At 54.8% G+C, this 15353-nt stretch overlaps 3 protein-coding genes across 4 annotated transcripts; 2 read left to right on the top strand and 1 right to left on the bottom strand.

The window, feature by feature from the left end:
* Positions 1-466: 466 nt before the first annotated feature.
* Esrra (estrogen related receptor alpha) lies at positions 467-9530 on the top strand. 2 transcript variants are annotated; one of them, XM_029566338.1, is made up of 7 exons: positions 467-585; positions 1283-1619; positions 6398-6514; positions 6638-6766; positions 7446-7613; positions 7705-7974; positions 8493-9530. In XM_029566338.1, exons 2-7 carry the CDS (start codon positions 1295-1297, stop codon positions 8750-8752), a joined length of 1269 nt encoding a protein of 422 aa, XP_029422198.1. In that variant the 5' UTR covers positions 467-585; positions 1283-1294; the 3' UTR covers positions 8753-9530. The 2 variants fall into 2 exon arrangements, with proteins under 2 accessions (XP_029422198.1, XP_008837160.1); XM_008838938.3 differs by lacking the exon at positions 467-585 and having other exon boundaries at positions 633-1619.
* Positions 9470-10447, bottom strand: Trmt112 (tRNA methyltransferase subunit 11-2). The gene is made up of 4 exons (XM_008838937.2): positions 10229-10447; positions 10037-10138; positions 9829-9918; positions 9470-9744 (listed from the first exon to the last, which is right to left on the bottom strand). Exons 1-4 carry the CDS (start codon positions 10304-10306, stop codon positions 9637-9639), a joined length of 378 nt encoding a protein of 125 aa, XP_008837159.1. The 5' UTR covers positions 10307-10447; the 3' UTR covers positions 9470-9636.
* Positions 10448-10685: 238 nt separating this feature from the next.
* On the top strand, positions 10686-13927 carry Prdx5 (peroxiredoxin 5). Its single transcript, XM_008838936.3, has 6 exons — positions 10686-10999; positions 12317-12451; positions 12946-13077; positions 13369-13407; positions 13533-13594; positions 13684-13927. Exons 1-6 carry the CDS (start codon positions 10832-10834, stop codon positions 13787-13789), a joined length of 642 nt encoding a protein of 213 aa, XP_008837158.1. The 5' UTR covers positions 10686-10831; the 3' UTR covers positions 13790-13927.
* The last annotated feature ends 1426 nt before the right edge of the window (positions 13928-15353 follow it).

Raw genomic sequence — 15353 nt, 5'->3', positions numbered from 1 at the left:
TGCAGGCGGGGTCCCGCTCCGGGGCCGCCCGGGTCACGGCCACACTGGGTTCGGAGCCAGCCGGGGTCAGGGGCTGGGCGGGATCCGGAGTCCCGCGGCGCGGGGCGTCCAGGGTCAGGGGCAGTGGCTTTGGCTGGGGATGCGAGTCCGGGCCCGGGTTAGCTTTGGGCCTCGGATCCAGCCCCGGGCCAGGGTTCAGCCGCGCACTTGGAGCGTTCCCGGAGTCCCTGGGGCTGGCTGGGGTGGAAGATCGGGGTTCTTGGTCGAGAGGGGGCCCTGGAGACCACGTGGGGGCGCTCGCAGGGGCCTTGGGCCTCCCTCCTCTCTGGGTCAAAGGTCATCGCCCCGGCAGGGGAGAGCTTCCTCCTTGCCTTTTCTCTTTTACTTCCTGATAACCTGATAGAAGTACCCCCGCGGGTAGGGGGGGTGGGGACACTAGCAACTTCTGGCAACTTCCCCTAGGTGTGCGCAGGTTAGGGGGGGCGGGGCGCCCCTGGAGATGGCGGACTCTGCGGCAGCAGCTGGAGCATAAGAATAAGCCAGTGCAGGTTTGGGGTGCAAGGAGGTGGCGCCGCGCCCTACACGGTGTGGCTGGACTGGGCATGCTGGGGCAGGAGGGGGTGGCGTGCTAGGGGTGAGAGACTGTTCTCTCTCACAAGAGTCTGCTTGTATGTGTGTGAATGTGGGGACCTGGTTGAGGAGTCTGTGTGTGTGTGTGTGATTATGAGACGAGTGTGAGTTTGCTTTTGGAATGCGCCCTTTGGTGGGAGTATGTGAGAAGTGGGTCTTGTGAAAGGCCGTGCGAGTGTGAAGGTCCCCAGAAGTGAGCATGTGTGGACCTGTGAAGACTCCTGCAAGTGTGGCTTCATCCTTTCTGTTCCTGGGCCCGTATTCCTCAGTATGCTCTTGAATAATAGAATACCAAGAGTCCCTTCAGCAGCTGGAGAAAACTAGGAGGGGAGGAGTAGCATGCTTATGTTTGGGGATGCCGGGGAGGGTTGAGAGTTGCCTGTGGGCTGAGGTTACCCTGCCTCCTGGCCTAGGTGGGCGCTTGGCTTGCCAAGCCTCTCTCAGTTTCCCAAGAGGAGAACCTGCTGTCAGTTAACTGGCCCTGGAGACTCTGTTCCCATGGTGACAGCTGGGGGCCCTTTTCCTGGGCAGCCCTCTTTGGACTCTGTCCCGCTCCCCTCCTTGGCTGAGCCTGGAAGCCTAGCCCAGGCCCAGTGTTGGGCAACCCATGTGGCAGGGAGCCTCCCTGTGACCCTGATGGTCTTTCCCGCAGGTGACCAGCGCCATGTCCAGCCAGGTGGTGGGCATTGAGCCTCTCTACATCAAGGCAGAGCCAGCCAGCCCTGACAGTCCAAAGGGTTCCTCAGAGACCGAGACTGAACCCCCTGTGACCCTGGCCCCGGGTCCAGCTCCAGCCCGCTGCCACTCAGGGCACAAGGAGGAGGAGGATGGGGAGGGGCCTGGGCCTGGGGAACAGGGTGGTGGGAAGCTGGTGCTCAGCTCCCTGCCCAAACGCCTCTGCCTGGTCTGTGGGGACGTGGCCTCCGGCTACCACTATGGTGTGGCATCCTGTGAGGCCTGCAAAGCCTTCTTCAAGAGGACCATCCAGGGTGAGCCCCTACCCCCGCTTCTGTGCCCTTTGCCCTGTACCCTCTGGGCCTGGCTGGCACCTTTCAGTTGGTACACTGCTGAGTTTCAAGAGGCCCTGAGCCTGCCCAGGTACTGCTGGAGGTTGGAACTCTGGAGTTGGCGTTTCCTTGTACCTCCCAGGGACATCTTTTTATTTAAAAGTGAAATGAAGGCTGGGGATATAGCTCATAGAGTGCTTGCCTAGTTTGCAGTAGGGCCTGGTGGTGTGTACCTAAAATCTCAGCACTTTGGAGGTGGAGCTAGGAGAATCAGAAATTCAAGGTCATTATCAACCACATAGTAAGTTGGAGGCCAGCTTGGCCTACATGATACTCTGTCTCAAAAAAAAAAAGCTACCAGAATGGGTCATGGGATTAAGCAAGGATGCAGGGGGCCTGTGCCTGTTCTGAAACTTAGTTCTTGACCTTCTTCTGGTAGCTGCTCGCTTCTCCTCTGCATTGAGCAGAACCCCCCCCTACCCCACCCCCCCGCCTTTCTTTTTTTTTTGGTGTTTTTGAGACAGGGTCTCCCTGTAGCCCCAGCTGGCCTGGAACTCACTATGTAGACCAGGCTGGCCTTGAACTCACAGAGATCCGCCTGCCTCTGCCTCCCAAGTGCTGGGACTAAAAGCGTGCACCACCTCCCTCCCTTCCTTACTTGATTTCTCTGAAAAGCACCACAGCACTAACTCAAGGCAGGTTTTTTTTTTTTTTTATTGTGTGTTTGAGTGGTTTGCCTGCATGTATGTAAGTGCACCATGTGTGTACAGTCCCTGCGGAAATGGGGCTACAGATGGTTGTTAACCACTCTGTGGGTGTTAGGAACTGAACCCAGGTCTTCTGCAAGAGCAACCAGTGCTCTTAACCACTGAATCATCTCTCCAGCCCCTGTTTTTGTTTTGTTTTGTTTTGTTTTGTTTTGTTTTGTCAGACAGGGTCTCCCTGTGTAGCTCTGGCTATATAGAACAGGCTAGTCTTGAACTCGCAGTGATTCACCTGCCTCTGCTGGGACTAAAGGCATACACCACCACACTGGGCCCTCAAGGCAGGTTTTTATGGGTAACTGATAAAGATTTGTTGTATTTTAGCACCCACCTTAAAAAAGACAGTTCTCCCTCACTAAGTCATTGATTTTTTTTTTTTTCTTATCCTGGAGCACATATCAAAATTTGGGGGCATGAATAAAATGTGGATGTAGGCATTCTCTGGGGCAGACCAGATAAGTTTTGAATGTAACCATTGGTTACTTTAGGGCTATGACGTATAATTTTTAAAAATTCTTGAGATACTGTGTCACTATATAGTTGGCCTGGAACTTACCATGTCTTCTAGGCTGGCCTTGGACTCTCCATCACCCTGCCTCAGCCTCCCAGGAGTGCTGTGATAATAGGCAAACTCCACTGCAACTGGTCTAAAAAAAAGTATAACATGTATTTATTTATCTCGTGTGTGTGTGTGTATGTGTGTGTGTGTGTGTGTGGTGGGTACACATGCCACTGCGCACGTATGGAGGTCAGAGGACATCTTGCAGGAGTCCGTTCTCTCCACCATGTGGGAGGTGGAGATTGAACTCAGGTCGTCAGGCTTGGTAGTGAGCACCCTACCCTGCTGAGCTATCTTGCCTGGCCTCAACTATAGTTTTGTTTGTTTGCTTTGGTTTTTTGATTTCTTGAGATGGAGTCTCCCTGTAGCCCCAGCTGGCCTAGAACACATTATGTGGACCATGGTGGCCTTCATCTCACAGAGATGCCCCCTGCCTCTGCCTCCCGAGTCAACTAGTTTTTTTTTTAAATTTTATTTATTATTTTTATTTTATGTGTATTGCCCTGCATGTAGGTAAGTGCTCCCGTGTTGTGCAATGCCCTCGGAGGTCAGAAGAGGCTTTCGGATCCCCTGGGACTGGAGTTACAGACAGTCGTTAGCTGCCATGTGGGTGCTGGGATTCGAACCTGGGTCTTCTGCAAGAACAACTAGTGTTCTTAACCACTGAACCATCTCTCTAGGCCCGAGTCAACTAGTTTTTAAGCACTTTTCTCAAGTGCTTATCTTGTGGGAGGCACTGTCCCGCCCCTTTTACTGCACCATCTCAGTCCCCCTAACAGTCTACAGGGCATCAAAGCCCAAGGAAGCTTTTGCAGCTGTTCATGTTTCTCAGGTAGAAAATGGCAGCACCAGCATTTGGTGCAGGTCCTGAACTCTAACACACCAGACTGCTGCCTCTGCATATTACTAATAACTGGACTTCAGACCACTGATTGTGACATTTCAGTGAGTTTTGATTTGGCCAGTGTGCACTGGTCTAAAACTCTACTCCTGATGACCAGTGAGACAGCAGGACCAGACACCTGCCACCAGCCCTGGAAGCCATCATTCTGACTATGGGCCAACCTGAGCAACAGCTGTATACAATATGCTTTGATGCCAGCTCTTGTAGATCCCCCATTAAGATCACAAAATTGGTAAGGCCCCCATAGTCCTTTGCTCTTTTTTTTCCTCTTAAGATAGGGTCTTGCTGTGTAGCCCAGGCTGACTTCTAGCTCATCACCCTCCTGCTCAGCCTCCCAAGTTCTGGCGTTACAGGTGTGTGCCACAGCACCCAGCTTGTCCTTTGCTCTTCCGAAGTCCTGTGCTTTGCCACCATGGCCAGTGTTCAGGCACAGGTGGGACTGAGTTTGGGAGGGGGGAAACTGACTTGCCTAGGACTGTCTTGTCTGATCTGTGGAATGTGCCAGAAGGCATGGAGCAGAGTGTGTGTTGAGGACTGGTCTGGGCTAGAGCTGTGGAGGGCTTGCCTGAGGCAGTGTCCTGAGCTGACTGTAGCAGCCCTGCTCTGTATATGAGGGAAACATGAAGGGGCTGCTGGCTACTTGTATGATGCTACTTGTATGACAGCCGTGTGAGATTGGGAGGGCCACTGGCACCTACAAGTCAGGCCTTGTGACTGGCCTTGGGAAACTGGAGCTGACACTAAGTAGGGTGAGAGAGAACACACAAAGTAAGCCATTCACAGTGGCACCCATGTGATTTCAGCATTTAAGAGGCTAAGGCAGGAGGATTGTGAGTTTAGGACTAACCTGGGATACATAGCAAGACACTCCTTGAGTGTTCATGGCACATGTCTGTGATTCTGTACTTGGGAGGTGGAGGCAGGAGGATCAGGAGTTCAAAGCCAACCTGGGCCATACCAGACCCAGTCTCACAAAAGGGGTGGGGGTAAGGACGTGGATGACTCAGTTGGTAAAGTGCTCACAGCTTCAGCATGAGGACTTGAATTAGAAGCCTGACACCCACACAAAAGCCAGATACAGGGACAGAGACAGGAGGATCCCTGGGGCTTGCTGGTCAGCCAACTCTAGCTGAATTGGTGAGCTCCAGGTTCAGTGAGAGACCTTGTCTCAAAAGTAATGTGGAGAGTGATTGAGGAAGCCACCTGACATCAAACCATGATTTCCATATGCATACACATGTACACACACATAAACCCAGAAACCCCTCCAAAACACTACTTTTAAAATGAAACAGTCAGACATGGTGGCTCATACCTGTAATCCTAGCACTTGGGGGGCTGAGGCAAGAGGATTGCTGCAATTTTAAGAGTAGCCTGGGCTATGGTATGAAACTGTCTCAAAACAACCCCCCCCCCCAAAAAAAAACCCAACAACCCAAAAAACTAAAAACAAGAGCTGAAGGCACAAGGTAACATGTCAGGGGACACTAAGATCTGAGGGTCTAGATTTGGCATTGCCACATGAGGCAAATTTGAAGGAGGTCAAGGAGCCAATGAGGCTGTCAGGCTCAGCTTCAGGCAGGGAGCGCAGAACAGTTAAATATGCTAGCTGGGCTGCAGAAGGGCCTAGGACTGGCTCATTTGGGCTTGTATTCAAGGGAAGTCATTGGGGGTTTGATAGAAGAGACCTGTGTAGAGATTGGGGACAACAGGGGGCTAATGAGAAACCAGGTGATAGTGATTCTTGTCTAGGCTGGGAGTCCAGGGCAGGAGTTGGGTTCTGGGTGGATAAGATGAAGCCCCTAGCATTGCCAGGGAATTGGATGTGGGGAGCTACAGGAGTGGAGGTTTTGCCACTGAAGCTGGTTGCAGGCTCAGTGGAGGAGGTGGGCGTCCTTACAGGATGGAGAGGATGGAGAAACCTTCTAGAACTTCAAGATGTCCTGGGGGCTGCTGGCAGCCTAGGCTATAGCAATGAACTTGAAACTCTGGGGAGGAGGAAGAGACTGAGGAGGCCAGCCCTGGGCTGCGACAGTGAGCTGCATCCAGACCACAAAGTGGCCAGAGGGCAGGAGGAGGAGGAGGACCAGGAGAGCCTGTCCTAAAAGCAAAGGAAGAAAGCACTGGGGTTTCTAGGAGTAGGAAGCGACCAATGTGCTGCATGCTCCTTTTAGGCAAAGGAGTTGAGGACTCAACCCTTGGATTTAGCCTAGAGGTCACTGTGGCCCTTGACAGAGCAGATGTGGACAGTGCAGCCTAGCAGCGTGGCTTGGGGGTAGAGATATAGCTTGACCTGCTGGGCCTTCCTTTGTTCAAGCAGCCCCCCTCCCTGCCCTGTCCAGTGGCCGTCCATCCTCCCTGCCCTGTCCAGTGGCTGTCTACCCTCCCTGCCCCGCTCATGGCATCCTGCTCTCCCTTTCCTCCTCATACCCCCAGACTGGTGCTTGCCCAGGGTGAGTCAGGGCTCTCCTGTCAGCTGGGCCCCCTTTGGGCCCTAGGAGGCCGCCACTGGAGCCCTGCCTCTTCCTGGCAGGGAGCATCGAGTACAGCTGTCCAGCCTCCAACGAGTGTGAGATCACCAAGCGGAGACGCAAGGCCTGTCAGGCCTGCCGCTTCACCAAGTGCCTGCGGGTGGGCATGCTCAAGGAGGGTGAGTACTGGGCAGTGCCTGGGGGACGTGGGGGTTGGGGAGTGGGATGGGCTGAAGCCTGGGAAAGGGGGATCTTGGGCTCTGTAGAGAAAACACTCTATGGACACTGTCCTACAATTCAAGGGGTGCGTTTGGACCGTGTCCGGGGCGGGCGACAGAAGTACAAACGGCGGCCAGAAGTGGACCCGTTGCCTTTCCCAGGCCCCTTCCCTGCTGGCCCTCTGGCAGTAGCTGGAGGCCCCCGGAAGACAGGTGAGAGCACTAGGTTCCTAAGCTCTGGGATGGCAGTGGGGCAGTCCTAGGAGGCTACCCGGGTTCCTTCATGCCCTGGGACCTGGGTCTTGCTTAGTCTCATTTTCCCCCAAAATAATTATGAAAACATCTTCATGGACTGGGAATGTTGTAGGATGGGGTGGTAGAATGCTAGTCTAGCATGCATGAAAGCTTGGGTTTGATCCCATATAAATCGGGTAAGCTAATGCCAACCTGTGACTCCAGAACAAAGGAGGTGGAAACTGGATTGGGCATTCAGGGTCATAGGTGGCTACATAGTACATTCAAGGCCAGCCTGGGTTATGAGACCCTGTTTCAAAAACAAACATCTTCACATGTCAGACACCAAGTATGAGGATTATACCAGGAAGATTTTCTTGTTTTTAGGGTACTGGGGGGCTGATAACAGGGTCTAGCACATGCTACACGGGGGCTGTACCCAAGCCACACCTCAGCTTCAGGGAGAGATTTCCTAATGTGCACAGTCTGCCTACAACAGGCTGGCTTTCACTGAGGAAGGGAGCTCTGTGACCACTCTGGCTGTCCAGCCTATCTTGAGGAAGGCTGGATGGGGATTGCCTAGGAAGACACTTGGCTCTTGGGCTTGGGAGGCCTGCCAGGTTGGTGTCTGTGACTAGTCCTGCGCCTGTTACTGCAGCCCCTGTGAATGCCCTGGTGTCTCATCTATTGGTGGTTGAGCCCGAGAAGCTGTACGCCATGCCCGACCCAGCAGGCCCTGATGGACACCTCCCTGCTGTGGCCACCCTCTGTGACCTCTTTGACCGGGAGATAGTGGTCACCATCAGCTGGGCCAAGAGTATCCCAGGTAAAGAGCCTAGTGGTCGGGGATTTTCCTGAGCAGGCAGGCTTGGCTCTATTGCCTTGCTCAGCCTGTCCTGCTCCCCACTGCTCCCCAGGTTTCTCGTCACTGTCGCTGTCTGACCAGATGTCAGTCCTGCAAAGTGTGTGGATGGAAGTGCTAGTGCTGGGTGTGGCCCAGCGTTCACTGCCACTGCAGGATGAGCTGGCCTTTGCTGAGGATCTGGTCCTGGATGAAGAGGGGGCACGGGCAGCAGGCCTTGGGGAGCTGGGGGCAGCCCTGCTGCAGCTGGTACGGCGACTACAGGCCCTAAGGCTGGAGCGAGAGGAGTATGTCCTGTTGAAGGCCCTGGCCCTTGCCAATTCTGGTGAGTATCCAGAGCAGGCACCCGTCTCCCCATAAGGCCCTCTGTAAACCAAGAAGGCGGCACAGTCCTGTTTTGCAGATAGGGGAAAACTGGGGCTTAGGGAAGAATAAGACTTACTGAACATCAGAGAGAGCCAAGGGCTGAGCCTTGGTGATATGCTGACAAGAAGGGAGATAGGAGGGCTAGAGAGGTGGCTCAGCTAGGTTAAGAGCATTAACTGCTCTTGCAGAGGACCCAGGTTCAATTCCCAGCACCCACTTGGTGGCTAACAACTGTCCCTAACTCAAGTTCCAGGGAATCTGATGCCTTCTTCTGACCTCCCCAGGCATTGCACACAGGTGCACTCATACACATAAAATATTAAAAAAAAAAAAAAGGGGGAGATGGTGGGAGGGCAAAGGTGGCCACAGTTGAGGGAGAACAGTGAGTGGCATTCCCCCACTCAGAAGTGCCCAAGCAGATGTGGGTCGCACCCTTTCCATAAGCCTGCCCTACCCACCGGGTCCTCCCCTTCTCAGACTCTGTGCACATTGAAGATGCTGAGGCAGTGGAGCAGCTGCGAGAAGCCCTGCACGAGGCCCTGCTGGAGTACGAAGCTGGCCGGGCTGGCCCTGGTGGGGGTGCAGAGCGGAGGCGCGCTGGGAGGCTGTTGCTCACACTACCACTCCTCCGCCAGACAGCGGGCAAAGTCCTGGCCCATTTCTATGGGGTGAAGCTGGAGGGCAAAGTGCCCATGCACAAGCTGTTTTTGGAAATGCTTGAGGCCATGATGGACTGAAGCAAGGGGTGGGATGGGGTAGGGGTGCTGGCAGGATCTGCCCAGCATGGGGTAAGCCCCAAGGGGGCAGAGCTGGAGTCTGGGCAGTGCCACAGCCTGCTGGCAGGGCCAGGGCAATGCCATCCACCCCTGGGAGCAGGTGTCATGCTGTCCCCTCTCCCCTCTGGGGGTTTCAGAAGCTGGGAACGTGAAATGCCCAGGTTTGGGCACAGTGCTGCCCCTTGCAAGCCATAATGTTGCCCCCACGAGTGTCAGGGGGCCTTGCGGAAGCCATAGAGGGCTGCAGGGGATGTGTGGGAGGCAGAAACTGATCTCAGGGAGGGAAGGGGATGGAAGCCAGTCTCCCTGTGGGTGATGTTTTTGCTGCTGCTTAATCCGACTCTTCTCTCGCTAGCAGAGAGGGACTTGGAGAGCAAAGGCCCCTGCCCCCTTCACTCCTCTCTTTGCATTGGGCATTAGTGCCCCCCCTTGAAGCAATAACTCCAAGCAGGCTCCAGCTCCTGGACCCCTGGGGTGGCTAGGGCCCCCCATCAGCTCGCACCCAGCCTCTCAGGCAGTGGGGGAGAGCACTGCCCCTACGCCCTGCAGAGCAATAACACTATATTTATTTTTGGGTTTGGCCAGGGAGTCGCGGGGACTTGGGGCAAGCTGGGGCCCAGAACCCTTGGCTGTACAGAGACTCTATTTTAATGTATATTTGCTGCAAAGAGAAACCGCTTTTGGTTTTGAACCTTTAATGAGAAAAAAAAAATATACTATGGAGCTCAAGAACACTGTACTCGGTGTGTCCATTGGATGGAGGTTGGGGGGGGTCACACACGGTAGAACTAGTTAACGGGCTATGCACACGGGCAACAAAACACCAAAGTGGCGGCCAGCACGGTTTACGTCTCGGTCTCGTCGTCACTCAGCAGCATGTTGGGGATCCCACGGCTGATGGGGAAAAGACGGCCAGACTCTGGGCATTGCAGGGTGCCCTCCAGCACATCCACCTGCGACGAGCGGGGCAGGACGGAGCTAAGTTCCGGCATCCACGGGGTGGAAGGTGGGAAGCAGGGGATGGGCACAGATCTCACCTCCAGCAAAACGTGATGCATCTTCCTCAAAAACGTCTCATCGTGCTCAAAGCCCTCAATCGGTTCTTTGGGGATGGCGGCCAGGTTTAACTGTGGGAAAGAGGCTCACAGGGTCATGGGGCGGGCGCTCCACCCCACTCCGCCCAGGGAAGGACCAGGCAGGGGCCCGCCCCCGTCCCGAGTGTGCACAGAGGGGCGGGGTCCTCACGCAGTCCACGGCCTCTGCCAGCGCCGCCCACTCCACTTTGGGGATCATCCGCGCCACGAAGTCGGGATTGAATTCCACGGGGTTGATGCGGACCTCTGTGGCCTGTGACGCGGAGGGGTTCAGCGAGGTCAGGCCGGGCCCCCGGGGGTCTCCACCCTCCCTGGGCAAAGGCGGCTCGGCCTGTGTGGGTACCTGCAGGCGCAGCGGGAAGCCACGCGTGCCCACGCCCCGCACATGCGAGCTCAAGAGGTTGTGGGTGAGCAATTTCATGTTGCCACAGGATAGCTAGCGACGCCGGAACCGGAAGGAGACCACGCTTCTGTTTTGCGTTATTTCCGCTTTCTATTCTATTGGAGGACCCGGAGGACCGGATGTGGCGAAGTTGCTGGAACTTCTCGTGCTTGCGGGAACAGAGGGAAATGAGAGACCCTGTTGGGTCACCGCCTGCTACCGGAAGCGTTTTACCGGGCGGTTGCTACAGCCCAGTTGCAAATCTTACGCAAAATGCAAATCATATGTAGAACAGTTGCAGTGTAAAACAGGCTTTCAGGTAAAATAAGCGCATTTGAGGCCTAACCAGGCAGTGCCCGGCGGTCTTCTCGTTCTCGGTGGTCAGTTAAGGATCCGGACGCCTGTCCTTGCATGCAAATGAGTGCGTAACCCCTGGAAGCCCCGCCCTTAATGCAAATAAGCGAAGAGACCCAGAAGTTCTGCACCTGCGCAGAGGGGACGGTGGCGCGTATAGGCGGAGCTGAGGGCGGTGCAGGGGCGTGAGGCTTCGGCGGCGGGGCGGGCATGGGACCCGCCGGCTTGCGTTCGCTGAGCCGCCGAACCGGCTCCCTGCTCAGAGCGGAGACTGTCTCGGAGTGCGCGGCGGCCGGAGCGAGGCGGCAAGCGGCGGGGCGGGCTCGTGGCGGAGACCACAGGTTCAGCAGCGCCGCGGTGGCCATGGCTCCGATCAAGGTGACCTCTGCCCCCAGCCCCTATCGGCCACCTTGTCGGCCTCTCCGGGCTTGTGGCGGGCTCCCCTGCCCTGCGCACTCCCCTCCTTGACACTCTCTTGTCATCCCCTCTGCAAGACTCCCTCTCCTTTGAGGGTCCTGGGACATCCCTCGAGTCCTCACACGCTTCCGCTGCGACAGCAGGTGACGGGTCCCCACCATTTTCAGGCTATACCCCAGCTTCTGGAAGCATCACCATTGCCCTTCCAAATCCTCTGCACTCTGCAAAGCCGCCCCTCCACTTTAACCGGACGTCGCTTTGTGAGCCCTTGGAGCCCCGGGTGTCCCTCCACTGATCTCTCGGTGGTTTGGTTCCCCCCCTTGGCTTAGTCTTTTCTTGGAGCTTCTGGAACTCTCCTAGCTCCCCGCACTCCTCTTCCCTGTTGAGACCTCTTCCTCTTCCTCCTCCATGCGACTCCAGCCTCCAGACTCCCCAAAGACTGCCTGGCGCAGCCTCCATTCCCTTTTAAAAATAAAAATATTTGGCATTTTAAAAGCATTTGGGCCCTTTGTGATGACCCATGCCTTTCATCCCAGCACCCAGGAAGCAGAGGAAGGCAGACATCTGTGAGATCCAGGCCAGCTTGGTCTACATTTTGAGTTCCAGGCCAGCTGGGGCTACAAGGAGACCCTGTCTCAGAAAGATTAAAAAAAAAAAAAAAAATTTATTGTGCGCCACAGCATGCATGTGGAGGTCAGTGAGTCAGTTCTGTTTTTCCATCTTGTAGGTGTCTGAGATTGAACTCAGGTGGGTAGGCTTGGCAGCAAGCACCCTTACCCGCTGAGCCATCTTAAGGGCCCCAGCCTTTCTTCCCCTCCTGTGGCCCCAGGAAGCCCCTGGATGAACCAACAGCTCTCCCTAACTACCGAGGGCCTGTGTTATGTAACCCTGGGAGCAGAGGTTACTCAGACCTCACCAGTATCTTCCCTGTTGCCAGGGTCCTTCTCACCCCACCACCAAACAGGCCTCTGCACCCTTCCTGTGTGTACTGGTTCATTCTTGGGTGGCATGTTTACACAGTTGCAACACTTGAGGTCTTTCCCTTTTTCACTCGTCACCAGCAGGCCCTTAAGCAGATCTCAGCCTCCTTGAAACTTGTAAGATGTTGGGCAATCAGCAGATGGGGAAGAAACCCCTGGAAACTGACAGGAGATAACTTCTCTGCTGGGTGTCAACTACCAGCAGCTACCAGGATGTGCAGCCACCAGGATCCGCATTCTCCTGGCTGTGATTCACTTCCACCCCTTTTACTCCCTTTTACCTTTGAGTCTCCTCCAGGTGGGAGACACCATCCCCTCGGTGGAGGTGTTTGAAGGGGAACCTGGAAAGAAGGTGAACCTGGCAGAGTTGTTCCAGGGCAAGAAGGGTGTGCTGTTTGGAGTCCCTGGGGCATTTACTCCTGGCTGTTCTAAGGTGAGGTGTCCCTTCCAGAATCAGGAACTGGAATGTTTTATATTGTACTTATGTCTTGCCACGAGAGTATGTGTAGGTGATGCATGCCTTTAGTCCTAGCACTCGGGAAGCAGAGGCAGAGGCAGGCAAGTCTCTTATGAGTTCAAGACCAGCCTGGCTACACAGCAAGAGTACATAGATAACATAATAGGACATTCCATGCTGGAAAGATAACAGTACCAGGAATGTGGGAGAAAGGGACTCAAATTCAGTCAAATACCCTTCATTGGTCTTGGCTGGGTGGCAAGCACTGTGGAAGTTTCTTGGGCTCAGGGAAATTTCATGTTCTCCACCACAGGCCATTGAGGTTTGAGCTTCCTAGTAGCCAGGGAAAAAAGGAAATAGAAAGTTGCACACTGATCTCCTTGATTGGTCAGATGAAGGGTGGGTGTGGGTGGGTGGGCTGAGGAGCACAAGCAGTTGTCTTTCTGTTGATCCTTTGTTCCCCTGCTTAGACACACCTGCCTGGGTTTGTGGAACAAGCTGGGGCTCTGAAGGCCAAGGGTGTGCAGGTGGTGGCATGTCTCAGTGTTAATGATGTCTTCGTGACTGAAGAGTGGGGTCGAGTCCACAAGGCAGATGGCAAGGTGAGATGAGGGTCTGTGAGTGGTGGGGGCCAGGTAGGAGGTTTCCTTGTTCTTTTTTTTTTTTTAATTGCAATTTATTTATTTTGTATGTGGGATCAGGGACAGTGCATGCTTGCCATAGGGACAAGGGAGGTCAGAGGACCACTTGAGGAAGTTGGTTCTCTCCTTCCACCATGTGGATTCCAGGGACTGAACTCAGGTTGTCAGGCTTGGTGGCAAACACCTTTAACTTTCAGAGTCATCTTGCTGGCCTTGGAGGTTTCCTTATGACATTAACTCTCTGTCCCTCAGGTTCGGCTCCTGGCTGACCCCACTGGGGCTTTTGGGAAGGTGAGTATAGCGCTCTCCCTGAGTGTGCAGTGGGGCCTGGTGGGGGCCCAGTGGGTCACATGATGTAGGGAAAAGTCCCTGGCCTATTTGGGGGCTCCTGACGGGTTTCTCTGCCTCTCTTCTAGGCGACAGATTTGTTGCTAGACGATTCTTTGGTGCCACTCTTTGGGAATCACCGGCTCAAGAGGTAAAGTGGGGCTGTTCTCGGTTAGGTGCCTGGGGTCCTGGCTTCTGCCTTCCCGTCTGGGCTGCTGCAGCTGTGCCTCTCTCTGGCAGGTTCTCCATGGTGATAGACAATGGTGTGGTGAAGGCACTGAATGTGGAGCCAGATGGTACAGGTCTTACCTGCAGCCTGGCCGCCAACATCCTCTCACAACTCTGAGGTCCTGGCCAGATGAAGGTCCTCTGCCCTTCCTGTCTCCTTTGCCCAGCCCAGAGCTCAGAGGCCCAGTACCACCTCAGCTGGGGCCACTAAACTGGAACCTTGACTGTATTTCTGCAATAAACACTCTAGTATGAGTCTTTGCCTCTGGTGGAAGTGCTGCTTTGCTGAGGGCCTCATGGTAGGCTGAGGTCACTAGGCAGGGTTTGGGGAGAAAGCAGGGTCCTAAGTTCATGAAGGAGAGCCAGAACAGGCTTCTGGAAGGTAGAGTTTTTTGAGCCAGCTAGTGCCAGCCTGGTATACCCCAGGACAGCTGGTGCTTGGTCTGGGGAACTGGCTCACCTCTTTTACTCTTGGTATCCAGGGCTTCCTTCAGGCCCCTCAACTTTCAGGCACCAGTTCCTACAGAAGCATCTCTGCCCTTGGACGGGTCCCTGGCCCTGCCTGGGATTTATCAGAACACAAGTTGCTGGACTCAGTCCTCCCTGTGGGTGGAGCCTTGCAGAAGGTGGGAATGCTGAACGAAGAGCTAGGGATGTTGGTAGGGCTTGGGGCCATGGGAGATGCTCCTGGCCTTTGGAATCCATGCTCAGGGGACCAGGGAGTAGCTTGCTGTGTTTAAGAGTCCCAACTGGGGGGCTGGAGAGATGGCTCAGTGGTTAAGAGCACTGACTGCTCTTGCAGAAGACCAGGGTTCGATTCCCAGCACCCACATGGCGGCTATGAGCCGTCCTTAACTCCAGTTCCAGGGGAATCCGAAGCCCTCTTCTGACCTCCGGCGCATTGCACGACATGGGTGCACTCACATATGTGTAGGCAATACACTCATACACATAAAATAAAAATAATAAATAAATTTAAAAAAAAAAAAAGAGTCCCAGCAGGAAGATGCTTGCAGAGTACCTGACTGCTCTATGCACGCATAGTGTACTGTCTGCAGCATTCTGTCCAGCAGGCATTCAGTAGAGCCAAGTCAGGTCTGCAGCAGCCAGATGCTGGGAGGTCAGGCGGGCTGGGGGAAACCCCTTCGAGGAAAGGGCCCTAGACATGGGAGTGGCAAAGACCAGTGGGGAAGGGGTGGGACAGCCAGGCTGGGGCTGCCCAGCTGAGAGGTCACTTGGAGGTCAGCAGGAGTTCAGGCCTTTGAGAGGCAAGCAGATTGTCTCTCAGCCTTCAGGCACCTCAGCCAGGGCAGATTCCTGCAGGGCACAAGGTCACATCCAAACCTGAACCTCACATTAGTGAGGGACCCATGATGGGATGTCAGGGGTGGGCTCTGGATCCCAGGGTGGAAGGCTGCATGGTGACTTGGGTTCCTACTGAGGGACCCTCCACTGCTCAGCTGCCTGTGTGGCCAGTGTTCCTGCCTTTGCCTCTGGAATTTTCTCAAACCATGGAACACCCCTCAGGTCCCTAGCTGCTTCTCATGTGTCCTTGGCTTGCTAAACTTGGGTTTTAGGGCCTTCCTTTCTGATGGGCACAGTGCCCACGTGTGTTTCTTCTTTGATCCCATCTCTCAGATCTGCAGAATACAAATGGAGAAACTGAGGCATAGGGCTTCCTA

This window comes from Nannospalax galili, unplaced genomic scaffold (assembly GCF_000622305.1).
Source record: "Nannospalax galili isolate Female #2095 unplaced genomic scaffold, S.galili_v1.0 scaffold1659, whole genome shotgun sequence".
Taxonomy (NCBI): domain Eukaryota; kingdom Metazoa; phylum Chordata; class Mammalia; order Rodentia; family Spalacidae; genus Nannospalax; species Nannospalax galili.
This window is presented reverse-complemented; position numbering and strand designations above follow the sequence as displayed.